The 16993-nt window shown below is 50.1% G+C and overlaps 1 protein-coding gene across 11 annotated transcripts in view; it reads left to right on the top strand.

The window, feature by feature from the left end:
- Window positions 1-12499: 12499 nt before the first annotated feature.
- Window positions 12500-16993, top strand: part of KCNMA1 (potassium calcium-activated channel subfamily M alpha 1) — a 719040-nt gene continuing 714546 nt past the window's right edge. For all 11 annotated transcript variants that reach the window (XM_080687587.1, XM_080687584.1, XM_080687583.1 and 8 more), the window contains exon 1: window positions 12500-13043. In XM_080687587.1, the coding sequence (XP_080543713.1) occupies window positions 12666-13043 (378 nt within the window). In that variant the 5' untranslated portion in view covers window positions 12500-12665. The remainder of the gene's footprint in view (window positions 13044-16993) is intronic.

The following is a 16993-nucleotide window of genomic DNA, read 5'->3' as shown; positions in this document are numbered from 1 at the left end:
TGAAATAAAAAATAATATACAGAGATCCAACAGCAGACTAGAGAATCGCAAGAATCAAGTCAAAGATTTGAAATACAAAGAAGCAAAAACAAAACAAAACAAAACAAAAAAACCCAACCAGAAAAGCAAAAAGAAAAAAGAATACAAAAATATGAAGATAGTGTAAAGAGCCTCTGGGACAACTTCAAGTGTACCAACATCCAAATTATGGGGGTGCCAGAAGAAGAGAGAGAGCAAGATACTGAAAACCTATTTGAAGAAATAATGACAGAAAACTTCCCCCACCTGGTGAAAGAAATAGACTTACAAGTTTAGGAAGCACAGAGAACCCCGAACAAAAGGAATCCAAAGAGGACCACACCAAGACACATCATAATTAAAATGCCAAGAGCAAAAGACAAAGAGAGAATATTAAAAGCAGCAAGAGAAAAACAGTTAATTACCTACAAGGGAGCACCCATATGATTGTCAGCTGATTTCTCAACAGAAACTATGCAGGCCAGATGGGAGTGGCAAGAAATATTCAAAGTGATGAATAGCAAGAACCTACAACCAAGATTACTCTACCCAGCAAAGCTATCATTCAGAATTGAAGGTCAGATAAAGAGCTTCACAGATAAGAAAAAGCTAAAGGAGTTCATCAGTGCCAAACCAGGATTACATGAAATGCTGAAGGGTATTCTTTAAGAAGAGGAAGAAGAAGAAAAAGGTAAAGATAAAAATTATGAACAACATATACATATCTATCAACAAGTGAATCTAAAAATCAAGTGAGTAAAAAATCTGATGAACAGAATAAACTGGTGAATATAATAGAATCAGAGGCATAGAAAGGGAGTGGACTGACAATTCTCGGGGGGGAAAGGGGTGTGGGGGTGCGGGAAGAGATTGGACAAAAATCGTACACCTATGGATGGGGAGAGTGGGGGGGGGTAAGGGCAGAGGGTGGGGTGGGAACCGGGTGGAGGGGAGCTATGGGGGGAAAAAAGAGGAACAATTGTAATAATCTGAACAATAAAGATTTATTTAAAAGAAAACAAAAAGCAAAAAAACAAAACAAAACAAAACATTTTTTACCGTAAGTTTTTTGGGTTCTTTTCCAAATCTGCTTGTTGTTTTTTTTTTGTCTTATTATGTCCTCCTGCCACTTTCTACTTCTTTCATTTATACCTTTAATAATTTAAAGTTACTAATTTTATGTTCTCCTTCATGTTCTTTTATCTCAAGTTCTTGGCAGTCTTACCTGATCTTGCTTTCCTTCTGTCTAGCGACATATGTTCATGATGTGATTTTTTTTTCATGGGTTTTGAAATTTTGGATTGTGACTTCATATTCAATGAGGTTTTATCTTTGGGAATCCTTCCCATCTTGAGTTGAGGATGTATATCTTCTTTTAAGAAAATTGTATTCTCAGCAATTAATATACTTTTATTGCATGTTAGATGCCAACCAGACTCTTGTTAATGATATTGACAACCTACCAAAAAGATAGCTAAATCTCCCTACTCTCCTTTTGGGAAGGGGACCTATTTCTCTATCTCATTTCCTCTAAGCAGTTTTTGCTCATGAGTCTATAAGATTTTGTTGTTGAGACATACAAGAGAATGTATGGCCTTGGAAGAAGAAATGAGTAAGGGTTCTGGAAAGGGAGGAGAAGGGATGGAACAACCCTTCAGTCACAGGAGGAGAGAGAACATTGAGCAAGCAAAGATGAGTAAACAAGAATGCCATCATTCCTGGGTTAAGATAGGGGAGCAGAGACACGACTAACATTGCAGTGGGCCACAGGGTGGAGGGAGGTTTCTTATTCTTATTCTTATTCTTATTCTTATTCTTATTCTTATTCTTATTCTTATTCTTTTTCTTTTTCTTTTTCTTTTTCTTTTTCTTATTCTTGATTTTTAGAGAGAGGGGAAAGAAGAGAGAGAGATATATTGATGTGAGTGAAACATTAATCAGCTGCCTCCCGCTCGTGCCTCGACCGGGGATCAAACCCCACAGTGTCTCGACCGGGGATCAAACCCCACAACCTGGGTATGTGCCCTGACTGGGAATCGAACCGCCATCTTTTCATGTATTGGAGGATGCTCCAACCAATTGAACCACACTGGCCAGGGCAGGAGGTATCTTATTGCATGCCTCAGGGGATGAAGACTCTGATACAGTGGGAATAGATTTATAGAACCACTTTTCTTCTCTTATTAATGATAACAAAGGACAGTAGCAGGCCAAGACTTATCGTGTGCCAGGCACTGTGCTGAGGACTTTATCTGGGTTCTTTTATTTGGTCCTCATCAAACCTCATTGAGGAGGCACTTTTATTCTCCCTAATATTCAGATCAGGAAATTGAAATTCAAGAAGCTAAGAAACTTAACCCACACCAACAGGCAGAGAGCAGAGCGGAGCTGACACCTGAACCCAGCTCTGTTGAACTCCGGGGCCTGAACATGTAGTCACTTCAGGCTGGGCCAGCACTTCTCCTGGGTTATGATGAAAATTCTTTTCATATACATGGCCGCACCTCCAGGGAGCCCTCTGCAGTGTGGGGAGAGCCACTGGGATGGGAACACCCTGTGTATTGAACCTGTCAATAGCACAGAGCACCCAGCAGATGGTAGGTGCTTAATCAATATTGGCCTAATAAATAAATGATGTTTTTTCCCTTGTAGGGCTGAGGAGCTGGGCCCTGGTGAAGTGGAATAGGACATGTTAGGTTGCCATGTCTCCTCGTTTGCTCCGCCCTTGGCTTTCAGGTTCTGTGTAGTCACCTGGAGAGCCCAGTGTCTGGTCCCTTTCCCGGGCAAGGAGGCCGGGCTGGGTGGCATTCTCGACACCAGGTCACACTGCAGGCTGGAGATCATGATGAGGAGTCACTACTTGGCTGTTTGGACCTTCTCCCGGCTGGGTGGCAACTTCCAGATATTGTTTCTCCCGAGTCCTACTAATGTCAGTCCTCACCTTGGTGATAAGAATAGAATACATCCTGAAGGGATTTTTGTCCCACCTCCTGCACTCACAGCCCGGGCTTACTCCCAACCAATGCAAACCCCAAGACGTTTTAGGGCGGGACGTCTGTGCTGCAGGCAGACCCAGCATCTCCAGTGGCTAGTCTCCCTGGGAAAGAGGACAACCCAGAGCGATGGGAGCTTGGGGAATAGGGATGCGGGGGGGGGGGGGGTGAGGTTCACCTGCCAGGAATTTGCCGCCAGGACTGTGTCCTTCCTTTATGAGGGAAATGATTTATTTTTGGCTGCTTAAGCTTTAGGACTCCTACCACAGCTGCCACCTGTCTGTGCTCTGCCAGGGAAGGGCAGCACCCAGAAGAGGCCCCGAATTGGGGCCCCTGTGTGTCCTTCATCTTCCTGTCTCTCTGGCCTCCTCTCCTCTCTCTCTCTCTCTCTCTCTCTCTCTCTCTCTCTCTCTCTCTCTCTCTCTCTCTCTCTCTCTCTCTCCCTCTCTCTCTCCCTCCCTCCCCTCCCCCCTCTCTCTGCTTTAACTTTCCATTTAGCTTATTCCCTGTCCATCTCTGCTTGCCTAGCTCCTCTCCCAGGCCACACACTGGCTTCTGTGAACTTATCTATAGCTCCGACCACCTCCCAATGCCTCCCTGCTCCAAAGGCCCAGCATGACACCCACCCCGGCCATTCTCCCTCACCCCCCAGGCCTTGCAAAGGCCCTGCTTGCCTGCAGCCCAGGGGCTCACTCCACAGAGGTTCTGCAAAGCTCCCTGCTGGGCCTCAGGCTGCCCGGGTTCCAGACAGAGGCTGGGGAGCTGGGCGGACAGGTGCCCGCTGGGTTTAAAGGCCACCGCTGGGGAGCATTTCCTGGGCTAACTTGGATGCCCACCCACTGCAGGATGCACAGAGGCCCAGATGTCATGAAGGTGAGATCCTTGGTGCCTGTCACAAGCCAGGGTGACTTCTGAGATCACCTGGGAGTGGGTCTCAATGGGCACGAGGCCCCATGGGGCTGAGAAACCCATATTAACACTTTAAAGAAAGGTCAGCAAGAAAGGGTTTCTGAGACCTGCTGGGAGCAGAAGGCACGATGGAGGAAAGTTCTCCGCCCCCCTGGGTCCCTAACAGGCCCATCTGCTGACCAGGTGGCACCAGAGGGGCAGAAAGGCCCCAGAGGAGGAAGGGGAGAGTGGATTCTAACTTCAGCTCGGTCACCGGTGGGCAGAGCTTGTGTTACTTACTGTCTCTCAAGCCTCACTTTCCTGCCCTCTCAACAGAATTAGACACAATGATCTCTCAAGTCCTCTCAGAGGGGCAGAGGGGCAGAGGGGCAGAGGGGCAGAGGGGCAGAGGGGCAGAGGTCGGGTGCTGCTGCCCACTGCCCTGTAGAAAGGCCTAGAAACACCAGCTCTTTTTGTAACATTTGCCCATTTCCTGTTAGCAAAGCAAAGGGAGTTCAGGCCTCGGGGCAAAGGCTTTGAGTGGATGCCACGAAGTTCTGATTTCACATTGTTTTTACTCATTATGTCTAATTGTGCACGTGCCTTCTACTTATTTATTTATATTTTGATCTTATTTACTCGTTTCAATTTTGTTTATTATTACTTATTTACCTTCTATTCATGGCATATTCATGCTGGTTGTCCACGAAAGTAGCATCCCGGAATTTCCCTTAAAATTAGTTTGGGTAAATAAAAGGAGTTAACTGGAGATAAATATTAGGTGATACTAAATACCATACGATGATGTGGTAAAAACTGTGAAGGCAATCTAAGACTAGGGGGAATGTTTGCACTAAGTTTGGGTGCTGATGACCCTGGAGGACCCATGGGCGAGAGCAGAGTGAGCCCTCTGGCTGGTGTGATGTGGGGGCACGTCCTGTTCAGTCTTTAGATTTGTTCTCACTCAGTGGTCTTCCCCATTGAACTTAATGAAGAGCCATTTCAATGGGCCACCAGATGATGAACCATGGACTTTCTACGCTAATGCTAAAGGGGCTGGAATTCCCATCTGGGCCACTGTGCTTTAAACAGAATGCATGCTTCCTGCTGAAATAAAAGCCACTGATGCATACCAACTAATCTGTCTCGGTACAGCGTCACCGAGACAATCCTGATTGAAGAGCCAAGCACAAGTCACATAAAAAGCTATAACTCTCCATCACCCAGGGAGTTTTCAGGGATGTCAGGGCAGCTTATGGGTGTTCAACTTACACCTTTCAATGTTGTTATAAGGAGGAAGGAACAAAATGCGATGTATAGATAACCAAAAGGATGTGCTTTGCACGCCTCCAATCCAGCATAGCGCTGTGCAGAAAATGCATTGAGCACGGTGTCCTCGTGCTCCTGGAGGCTTTCTGAAAGCAAAGACTCAGCCATTGCCCGCTCTGTCAGTCCCTAACAGCCTGCACAGTGCCAGGTGTCTTTGTCAAAGGATCTGCAGTATCTAAGGTTTATGCTCACGCAAGCTTGTGGCAGAGGTTCTGGGGTGGAAGAGCTGATGAGGCACCTTGGGGATGCTCCCAAACATTGGTGGCCTCAGCACCTGGAGGAACCACAGGCCGTTTGTCTCTGTGTTGGACTTGCCAGGAGAGCCAGGCAAGTGGCACAGCTCTCCTTCTGGGTTAGGACAGCCATGCAGAGTCCCCTGGGAAAATCCTTTGGGTGGCTCATTCAGGACGCAGGTCCTGGCCTTGGTGGGGATCTACCGCTCCTCCCCGTCCCCAGGCAGCAGTGCTAGAATGTGCTTCAGACCTCCCGGAAATCTAACAGTGCTCTTCTGATGAAGCATGGCAAGCCCTTTCCACAAAGACTTTTAATAAATTTCCTTCTTAAACTCAGCAGCCAGTTTATTGGATTGTGTCTCCTTATGGCTTATTCTCCTAGACTGGGTTTTTATCTTGTTCTGAAAAAATATTGCAATGACAGGATTTCTTGGTTTCACACTGACTGCTTTACCTCTCCTAAAGGGACCATAGTTTATAATTTTTTACAGCATTATATTCTCTCTTGTTTGGGAAGCCTGGGACCTATGGATAGGCACTAAGGCTGAAGAAGGCATGTAACTTCAAGGGAGGCCAGTTGTCAGTGTGGAAGGAAGGCACCAGCTTTGGATAACATTATGCTCAAAGCAGACACCAGGGATGAGTCAGAATTAGGACCCAGTGAAACCCCCAGAGATGTCTGAATTTGGACTTGTCTCTTATTCTCAAGAGGGCTTATAAGTAGGAAAGATGGTCTCAGCGTTGTCCTTACTTGCAAATGTGCCCAGAGCTACTAGGCAGGATCAGCCCTGGGCGCATCTGCACAGACACCTTTAAGTAGGCATTGAGTCCTAGACGGCCCAGATCGTGAACCAGAGCTTTTGCAAAATCAAGTCAGGGACCATCCACAAAAAGGATTAGAAAGTCTGTTGGTCTAAAAATCAGAACAGCAAGTGGGGTAGTACCAAGGAGAAGCTGTCCCCCTTGGCCACTTCCAGCAGGAACGGGTGCACTGTTTTGCCCTGCCCACCTCCCAGAAGCGAGGTCTGTAGTCTTCCCCATTGCCCCTGGCGCTCTGGAGGGGCAATCTTGATAAAAGGGAGATGGGAATTTGCAGATTGTTATTCTGGAAGTCATGCGGAGTGCAAGGGGATGGAATTCTAACCAGGGCACAGTGCATGAGTTAGGTCCACTTCTACCCAGGGGAATGAAGACTATGTTCTTGCACATTTGTGTCTTGGCTAGCACTGGGGACAACGACTAAGGGAGATATGGTGGGACCACAGATACCATTTTCCCCAAAGGCACTAGCTTTGATGGGTTAGAAAAGGGGAGAATTCTTCTGTCGGTGCCATGTCCTGGCCCACACATTCTTCCCTCAGAAGTGGTTGATAGGAGGCCAGAGTTTTGGGCCCAGGCTGGGAGGCACTCCTCAGCCAGGTTGGCTTACAAGTGCACCCTCTCTGGAAGGCAGGTACTGGGTCTAGTATGTAAGAATATCAGTGAAAATCTCCTCCAGACATCCTCTCAACTGTGACTTACACATAGTTTTAGGACTTATTTTAAAAGATGTTAAATTTTGGAAACCAAAATGTCAGCAGTATGCCATCTAATGGAATACTCAATTCTTTTTTAAAAAGTGTTTTCCGTGATATTTAATGATATGGAGAAAAATGTTTACAATTTAATGTTAAGGAAAAATAGGATAAAAATTAGATGTTCAATCCAACCCTGATTTTGCAAAAATATGCACCCAAGAAAAAAGTATAAAAGAAATATATAAAAATATTAGTAATTGTTATCTGTGGGTAGTGGGATTGTAGGGGATTTTTATACTTTTAATGAAACTTATTATCCAAATTCTCTATGAGTCGGAGTTATTCTTATTGGCAGAAATAAATTTAAAATGAATCGTATATAATAAAAGCCTAATATGTTAAGTGTCTGACCCTTTGTTTGACCAGTCGCTATGACACGCACTGACCACCAGGGGGCAGACGCTCCAACCAGTAGATTAGCTTGCTGCTGGGGTCCGACTGATCTGGACCGGGTGAAATGGGCCGGACTCACCCTGGAGCCTTCCCACGGTCCCTCCCCAGCCCTGATGTGATCGTGCACCAGTGGGGTCCCTCGGTCTGGCCTGAGCCCTCTCGCAATCCGGGACCCCTCGGGATGTTGGAGAGCAGGTTTCGGCCCGATCCCTGCAGGCCAGGCCGAGGGACCCCACCAATGCACGAATCCGTTCACAGAGCCTCTAGCATTTATAATAAACAACTCCTCAAAGTTTGCTCTCTGAGTCCTCTCTCTCTTCTGGAAACCAATGCTCCTTTCTGGCAACCAGGCTAGTGCATGATTTTAAGGAGTGGGGCACTGCAGTACTCCTCTGTCATTACAAATCATAAAGAAATAAATTACTCCAAAGTTACAGGCACTCTTGTCACACCAAGTAAGCTGACAGATCTAAACCTCCATTTCCTTACCCATAAAATGGAAGAAGAGCTACTGCCCTTTCTTACATCACAAAGAGACTATAATGACTAAAGGAAGGGAAGAGATTTATTAGCCATTTAGAAGATAACACAATGGTAATTTAAGGAGCATTAGGTTATCAATGGTAGTTACAGCTTAGAAGATAGGACATTAAATCCTGGTGACAATATGAGCCTTGTTACCGCCTTGATCACAACAGTTTTTATGTTGGTGCGAATGGCAAGTAGATATTATTATTGTGGTTTCATGTTTTTACAGCAGGACTTTCCTCTTTGGAATTTTCATACCAAATTTCTGACTTTTAATGAACCCCTTTTTCAAGCATTCACAAAATAATGTCGTGCCAGAAAGCGTCACCAGAGGGCGCTGCATCACTTACAGAGTCCACCTGGCTTTTCCACAGCAAAATCCTAAGATTGATGTCAGGAGGATTGGAACTGGGTCCAGGCCCCAGGAAAAGGAGACCTGGTGAACAGTAATTATGATGGTGGGCCAACATTTAATTAAATAAGGTTCTTTGTTCCTCTTGCCCAGTGGTCGGCAAACTCATTAGTCAACAGAGCCAAATATCAACAGTACAACGATAGAAATTTCTTTTGAGAGCCAAATTTTTTAAACTTAAACTTCTTCTAACGCCACTTCTTCAAAATAGACTCGCCCAGGCTGTGGTATTTTGTGGAAGAGCCACACTCAAGGGGCCAAAGAGACGCATGTGGCTTGCGAGCCACAGTTTGCTGACCACGGCTCTTGCCTATTACTTCAACCACTCTGCTTTTTCAGTTTGTATGCTTATGCACTTTTATTTCTTTCTTTTCAATCAGTTGGGTTTATTCATATTAGAATTCTTTAGAAACTTAAAACTCTGGGTTGCTTTGAAAGCTGCCACAGGCCCGTGTTCACATGATGAAGATGCTGACTTCCTCTCTGAGACATTTGTAAATGTAGTTAGAAGTAAATAAGTGGCCTGCGTTGTTTTCAGAACAGAGGAGGTAGAAATTTCTACTTTAGTTGAGGCCTTCAGTTGCTTGTGCAATGGTCCTTAACTCGCAGTCTGCAGACACACCTACAAGAGGTGAAGTGCACTGGGCTATTCCTAGTGTTTCTCTATACTCTTCACCTGTCTGAGGCTGTGCCAGGCAGCGGGAGGGCAGTGAGTGGGCATGTGTCAGGATTCAGAGGGCCATTCAGGCTGGAGTGGGTCTGCATGCCCTGGAGACCATCCTGGCTTGGCTGTGGGGAACCCTCCAGGCTGTCATGTAATAGCTGCAGCAGAGGGCAGGGTGACTGGCCTCAGTTCTCATTTCAACGGAGAAAAGGGCTCTCGGGATGTAGAACAGCAAAGTGGGGACAGGGAGCAACAATTTTCTGCCGGAACGCACCTCCCTCAGGGCGTGGTGCTTGCACGCACAAGTGCTGGCTTGGGAGTGAGAAGAAACGGTCTGAGTGTGGCTGTCTGTTTTTGGGTCACAGTAATTACACAAAAAATCTGTATGTTTTCCTTTTTATCCTTACAAATAACCCTTGAGGTGTGTGTGGATGGGTGGGTGGGGGGCAGTTCCTGTTTTTATTCCAATTTACAAAAGAGAAAACACAATGAATGAAAGGTCCCTAGGTCCCTTTTAAGTCTGAAGTCCCATCTTGCCTGTGCCGAAACTCTTCCTCAATTGGTGAGGCCAGGTGCAAGGTTTCCTGAACCTGGCACATAAGTTTGTGGATGAGAAGAAAGCAGGAGGGAGCTGAGAAAGGCCTGAGGAGGTCTATTTCTGGTGGATGGTGCTGAGTGGCAGCACTGTCTTATTCAGTGCCCACCAGTCAGGCCACTTGGGAAGAAGTGAAGGACTGAGATTGTAGGGATGGCAGGACACCGACTTGCACAGCAAGGGTCTCTGATGAATACCAACTGAGCCCAGGTTTTGATAACACAGAAGTTGCTGAAAGCTGCAATCAGCACAGGCAGGGGTGATGAAGAGAGCAGGAGGTGGTGTCTAGTGGCCTCCCGCACTCTCTGGAAGGATGCTGAGATGAAGATGATGGTAGAGGAGAAACACAGCTGGGGATTCAGCATTTGGGGTAACAGAAGTCACAGCAACCAGTGGCCTGTTGCTAAGAGCCCCAGATGGTGTTTCAGCGAAACCCGGGTTGGGGGGAAGTCCAGAGAAGCCTGGAGGGGATTTGTTGGTTTCTAAAGCTCAGTTTTGGGCGGGAGGGAATCCATGATGGAGGTTTTCTATCCCCTGGGGAAAATGCCATAGCCTTTGCTGCTGTTTTTATGTTATGCATGTTTTGTTTTCAGATTTCAAATCTTGGGCTTGATTTAAGGAAAACCCTTAAATTTCCTGACATATATGGAGGCCCAAAGGCCGTAAACTACAGCCATTTAGAAGGCTAATAAACCAAGGAACCTCAAGGCCACAGTCATCTGCTTGCACATCCCCACAGCACCCCCACCTTCACCCCTCCCCAGTGCTGGAGAGACCCAGGGCTTTTGCTGAAGCTGGGTGGGACTGATTGGGCAGGGAGGCCTTCAGAGTGGCTGCTGGACATGGAAGACAAGGTTGGAGGTACCAAACGAATGACAATTCCATTTTCTGGACAAAACTGTAGCTTCTTTTTACATACTGCTTTCGAGTACCAAATACCAAGAACTCTATCTCATTCCATTTCCCCCTTTGACCCTGGCTTTCTCTAATGGGTGTATGTCCTGAACGCAATGAATATGTTGTGAATGAAGCAGGAGGAGCTGCAAACATCCCGTTCAGCCTCTCTGCCCAGCGTGGCCTCCTTTGCCAGGTCCTCTCCAGCATCCAGGGCCTTCAAGGGCGAGGGGAGGGGCTGAGCTCCGGCTCATGCAGAGTATTGGCCTATACAATGAAGGATGCTAACTTCCTTCCCCTCATCACAGGAAGGCCTGAAAGGAACCCGAGAATTCCAATTAGACTTAAACTAATGAGCTGGAAGTGTTGGGAAAACCACTGTGGGCAGTGAGGGGACAGTGTGATCATAATCAGCACTGGAAAAACCTGTAGCCCAGCTGGTAGCACACGGGGGCGGGGTGGGGGGGGAAGTTTCTGAGAACATCAGAAGGGGGACTCCCTCCAGGTAAAGGGGTAAAGGCTGCGGAACAAACCCAGTCTCTCACCTTTAAGCGGGGAGGAGGGAAGACCCTGGTGGGGAAAGGTGGGCTTGAATGGAGCCTAGAGCCCCCCTTCTTCTATGGTAGCTGCCCTCCTCACACGATGGAGTCCAGCTAGATAAAAGAAAGCGACTTTAGGGAACTCAACTGCAGGTTGGAGCCTGCGCTGCCCCGAGGCCAAGGCCCCCCTGTCCATCCTTGTCTACTTTCTTAGGCAGCCTCTGTCGCTTCAGGAGAAAAACCACCTGCTGCTGTCAGGGCCACAGACCACTCGCCAGCCTCCCAGCCTCCCGATGGCCCTGCCTCCACGCACAGGGCCCAGGAGAATCTAGGAAGGGGGGACTGAGGAGCGAATTCAGGGTTGGCGGAGGACGAACTAGCGTGTGTGCCTTGAAGAAGGGCCCTCCTCACTCCCGAGGCCCAAGGATTTAGGATCTTAAGGCGTGAGGCCTGTGGAATCCAGTCCACAGCTGGTCACCCCTCCCCTCCCCAATGGGGTCTCCTTTGGGAAAAATGGCCTGCTATGGGGGCCCACCCATCCTTTTCGGGACCTCCAGGGAGCTATGCTGGGGGCGCAGAGCACTGGAAAGAGTTGCGAGGTCCAGTGCCTGGGCTTAGGGCGCTCTTCCTCGGACACTGGGGGGTGGCAGGGGTGCGTGCCAGGCCGCTGCCGAAGGGTCAACCTGCCCCTTGCCCAGCCCTGAGTCTTAGCGCCCCGCACAGCGAGCTTCCTTCCCTCCCGCCTGGGTGGCTGAGCCGCGCCGCTCCAGTTGCTGCAGCTGCTGGCGACCGCGGGGAGCGCGGGGCGCGCGCCGAAGAGGCTCGGGCGGCGAGGACGGGGACGAGGAGGAGCCGGAGGAGGCAGGAGGAAGAACGGGCTGGGGCCGAGGAGGCTCCGCGGTGGCGACGGGCTCAGGGAGCGTGGGCTAGCGGCGGCGGCGCCCGGCGACCGGCCGCGATGAACCTGCCGCGGCCCAGTGCGCACAGGGGCGGGGAGCGCAAGCCGAGCGCAGCCGCGAGAGGAGGGCCGGCGTCTGGGCGGAGGGGGCCGATTATACATTATTAACGAGTTGCCGCCTAATAAGCTCAAAGCGGCTCGTCAGCAGCGCGAATAGCGCGCGGGGAGGGGGTCCCGGGCCAGAGCGCAGCGCACACGCGTGTCGCACGGCGGGCGGCGCCGCGCCGAGGGCACCCGGGCCCGCGCATAGAGCCGGGGCGGGCCCGGGGGCGGTGCAGACCCCGGACGCGGCAGCCCGCGGCGCCCCCTCAACAGCCGCGCTCCGGGCCAGCGCGACTCCGGGAGAGCGGGGCGCGTGCGGAGGAGGGGGAGCTGCCCCCGCTCCCCATCCCCCACCCCCCGGGCGGGCGGGCCGGCGGCCGGGGGGAGGGCGGGCGGCGCGGCTGGCTGTATATATCTCCGCGCACCCCGCCAGGTCGCGCACAGCGCCCCGAGCCCAGGCGCCTCCCCGCCCCCCTCCCCGCGCTCCGCGGCGGCGGCGGCGGCAGCAGGAGCAGCAATATGGCTGTTGATGGGTGTTCGGGGTGGCGCTGGTGGCGGGTGGAGCTCCCCCGAGCCCCTGCACCCGCTGCCCGTTGCTAGCTATGGCAAATGGTGGCGGCGGCGGCGGCGGCAGCAGCAGCGGCGGCGACGGCGGCGGCGGCGGCGGAGGCAGCAGTCTTAGAATGAGTAGCAATATCCACGCGAACCATCTCAGCCTAGACGCGTCCTCCTCCTCCTCCTCTTCCTCCTCTTCTTCATCCTCCTCTTCTTCTTCGTCCTCGGTCCACGAGCCCAAGATGGATGCGCTCATCATCCCGGTGACCATGGAGGTGCCGTGCGACAGCCGGGGCCAACGCATGTGGTGGGCTTTCCTGGCCTCCTCCATGGTGACTTTCTTCGGGGGCCTCTTCATCATCCTGCTCTGGCGGACGCTCAAGTACCTGTGGACCGTTTGCTGCCACTGCGGGGGCAAGACGAAGGTAAGGCGCACCCTGGGCGCCTGTCCACTGCGCCAGCCCCACCGCTTCTCGGCGTCTCCAGCATCCCACCTCCTCGTTCCTCACCGCGCCGTGCGTCCCTCCATCCTAGCCTGCCTTCCCCTCGCCGCCTTCCCTGCACTCCGCTCTCCCCGCGCCCTCGGATTTGGGCAGCGGGCGGTGAGGCGGAGGCGAGGAGTTGCCCCCAACGGGTGCGCTCCAGGACGCGGACTCCCAGTCCCGTTTCCTTGTGTATTGTAGGGGTTGTTTGCGGCTGCGGCCGGGGTGGGGGACGCGTGCCGCTCGGGCGCTGTGCTGCGGGGTAGGGAGAGCTAATGTGGAAGCTGGGGGCGCTGGGTGCGTGTGCCCCAGGGCTCACCGCCGCCGCTCGGCTCCTAGCGGTGGGCGAGGGGAGCACGACGGCCGCACTTTAGAAACCTGTTGGGAGATGAGTTCGTGGAGTCAGAAGAAAGGGAAAGTCTTTTCGGCAAAGGAGGAACCTTTTGCACTAGGAATCCCTGGGGAGGAACATGGCTAAAGGAAGTGGGGGAACCTGGGTGTGGGCGAGAAAAGTTGGGGAGATGTACCCCAGTTTTGGAGGTAACTCAGGGAGGTTGGCACTTTAGGAGTGGCGAGGTCACACATCTGATGTCACCGCCCTTTTCATCCCTTAGATATTCTCGTGGAACATATCCCCCACCCCCACCCCAGCTTCTGGGGCATCTGTATTCTCGCCCCCATGCCACCTCCTTTAGGTCCCTGGCAATGCCACCAGCAACGTGGAGCTGGGGGTGAGGTCCGCCTGGGAGCCGCGGAGGCCGCGGTTTCACGCGGAGCCTCCTCCCCGACGCTTCTGAGGTGGCTGGACGTGGCGTTAGGCTATTCCTGGCGCAGAGACGCCCACCAGCACCGAGTCTCACTGGCTTTAGTACGGTTGCTAGGCTCACTGCCTCGTCTGTCGCTACAGACTGACCTCTGCCCTCCTGCCCCCATTGGCTGAAGGTTAGGGGGGCATAGAAAACTGCAGAATATAAAAGAAAGAACTAGAAAAAAGTGACCCTAGCTGCCTTCTGTTTGAGTAGTTCCCATCCTGGGGGACCTCCCAGGGCCAGCATTTTCAGAGGGAGGGGAGATAGAGGGGGTTAGGGGAGCAGTGCAAGGTAGAAGGGAGATCCCCCTCGGAATGTTCACACCTTTTCTGGGAAAGTTCATCCGGGGGCCCTCAAACTTCCACAGGGCACAGCAACTTGTCGCAGGCTTCTTAGTCGCTCCAGGAAGAGGTAGGGAAACAGGGGCTCTGGGTGACACAGGGTGAACTGAACCCTGCTCTCATTAATTATACATCCTGTTGGGTGCTGAAGCTCAGCTGTGTTTTGTGGCAGCACGTTGGTGTTTTGGAAAATGCTGGTGTGTTGGAAATAAGGGAGAACAATTAAAACCCTCACTCTCTTGCTCTCCCACTTCTCCCGAAGTCTTCAGGTACTGGGCTGGCCTGTTTCCTTTGGAGTTATTGCCTCAGCCACAGAGGTTTCTCCTTACTTTTCCCGGTGGAAAACCTCCCAGTTCCCAGAGAAGCCACCAGATTAAACAGAATCCTAACCATGAGACCCTGAGACCATGTCCTTAGCATTGCTCTCCCCTTTACCACTGCTCACTCTTATCCATGCATTTACTATCTAAAATGTTTTCTAGACTGAGTGATTTAGTGATTTTGGTGAACTTTTTAACTGTCTTCTTATCCATAAGCAACTGGGCAATCTTGATGATAATGAAAACTTTGTTTTTCAAGGAATCAAAGTAAGTTTGGGTGTTTCTGTAAGTACTGGGGTTTTAAGCACTCTCCAACGTCTTTCTACTCTAGGGTATATATATACATCAGTGCCACTGCAGTGCCCGGGATGAAATGCTAATCATATCGTTCCCATAAAGAATCTCTTTCCTGAATGATGACCAAGCACAACTTCTGTCAGTTTTCTCAAGAAAATAGATTTTTGGCAATGATCATTAGAAAAATAAAAAAATCCCTACAATGAGGCTATATTTTGGAGCTCTAAGACCTGCTGAGCTGACATAACTAGAAATTTCTACAAAAAATCACAGATGCTTGCAGTTAGTTGGGAAGATGTGAGGCAATGTGGAATAAGGTCCTGGCGCTTTCGATACCATCAGAGTTCATTTTAAACCACGCCCAGAATCTCTTACTACGTGATTTGCTCAATTAAACCGAGTGTAGCCAGCTCTTTATCCCCAGTGGTAAGAACTTAGGCCTTTTGTAAACTATTCTTTCTACCCTTGATGTCCATTGCAGTCATGAATCTTTTTGCCCTTCATTCATTTTGCTTTCTAAGTATTTGGCTTGAACTTGGAATAATTACTTTACTGCTGGGTTTCTCAAGCAAACCTGGGCTGCTTTTCCCCAGAATTCTATGGTCCTCACAGGTGTTCCCCCTCACCTTCATTCAGTCCCAAGATGGTTTGACCAGGAGCTGGGGTCCATTGGGAGACTGGTCTTTTTAGCATCAGAAATTGCCCTGGAGGTTAGTCTCAGCAGAGAGCTGTGGAACCACAGGCTTTGGGCCTCTGGGACCACACCATCCTTTCTGATCAAAGGAACCTGGGACTGTGGATGCATCGGTGGTACTTTTGGCCTCTGAATCCCAAATGGTGAATGACTCCATTATTTTGAAAAGAATTGTGTGTGGGTTTTTCGTTTTAGGAAATAAATAGGAACATGAATCACAGTCCCCTCCTGATTGGACACAGTCATTTCAGTGCTATGCCCTTTTCTGTTCTTTGTCACATAGTTTTTTTCTATTGGGTCTCATCAGAGCTCTCTCTTGACGGGGCCGTGACATTTTGAGGTCCAATCCAGCAGCAAACTGGTGTGAACAGGGAGCTGCTCTGGCAGCTTGAAGAAGGCCGTGACCTTGAAGAAGTCACTTAACCTCTCTGGTCTCTTTTCTTGTGTTTAAAATGTGGTCTTTGAATTCTGCGTTCTCATGTCCCTTTCTGCTCTCTGACTCAGTGTCAGGAAGTGGAAGGAGTTGAGAGACTGGGTAAAGTTCTAGCTTAGAGTGTGGTGCAGCCATTCCTTTAGGAATTCAGCCCGTTCCCCCCACTCCCCTGTGTCTTTCTCTCCATCTCCTGCCCCTCGTCCAGCACACAGTCTCCTTTTCTTTTAATTGGTCTCGAAACTGAGGCCGACTTCCTGGGGAGCTTTGGTTTGCTGAGGGGCCTCATGTGGCGGCCTCCCTACTGCCCTGAGCTAGAGCTGTTCCCCCTGTAGAAGTTTGGGCTTGATTGAGGCTGGTCTGCATGTAATGAATTATTGAGGTATTGTCTCCATGGTTGTGTCTGAAAAAACAACACGTGTTCTCTGTCAAGCTCGTGACTAATATAAATATCAGATCCCATTATGGCTTGGTAATTACCCAGGGTCTGGCCTGATGCATCCAATCAGGGCTGGAGCTTCAGGGCCTCTGAATTCTCGATGCACATTGGCCCTCGTGTCTCATCTCGCGCGTCCTGGGGATCAGCTGCATCGGACGACCTTCACAGGCTCCTTGGATGAGATCACTTAGGCCTTGGAGAAGTTCTCAGTCCCACTCCAGCTGACCTTCTCTTATCCAGGCAGCTCTTGCTTCTCGTGCCTGGCTCTCTTTATGGAAATACACACTTGAATAGAGACTACAGTCAGACCCACGTGCAAATCCTGGATCTCACATCTATTAGGTAGGGCGTCTTTGTCTGGCAACCATGTCAAGCCTTGAATTCTTCATCTGTGAAAAGAGCATAATGATGCTTACTTTGTAAGGTTCTTATAAGGAATGGCAATGATGGGCATGCAGCATCCAGCAAATGCCTGGCAGTTAGCAGGACTCCTGTAAAGGGACCTGCTGTAGCTCCACCGAGTGGTGAGTTTATTTTCTCTTGGTTCCTTAACTTTTGGCCCC

Source organism: Plecotus auritus (assembly GCF_963455305.1).
Source record: "Plecotus auritus genome assembly, chromosome: 9".
Lineage (NCBI taxonomy): Eukaryota > Metazoa > Chordata > Mammalia > Chiroptera > Vespertilionidae > Plecotus > Plecotus auritus.
Note: the sequence above shows the minus strand (reverse complement) of the source record. Positions and strands in the feature narration are given on the sequence as shown.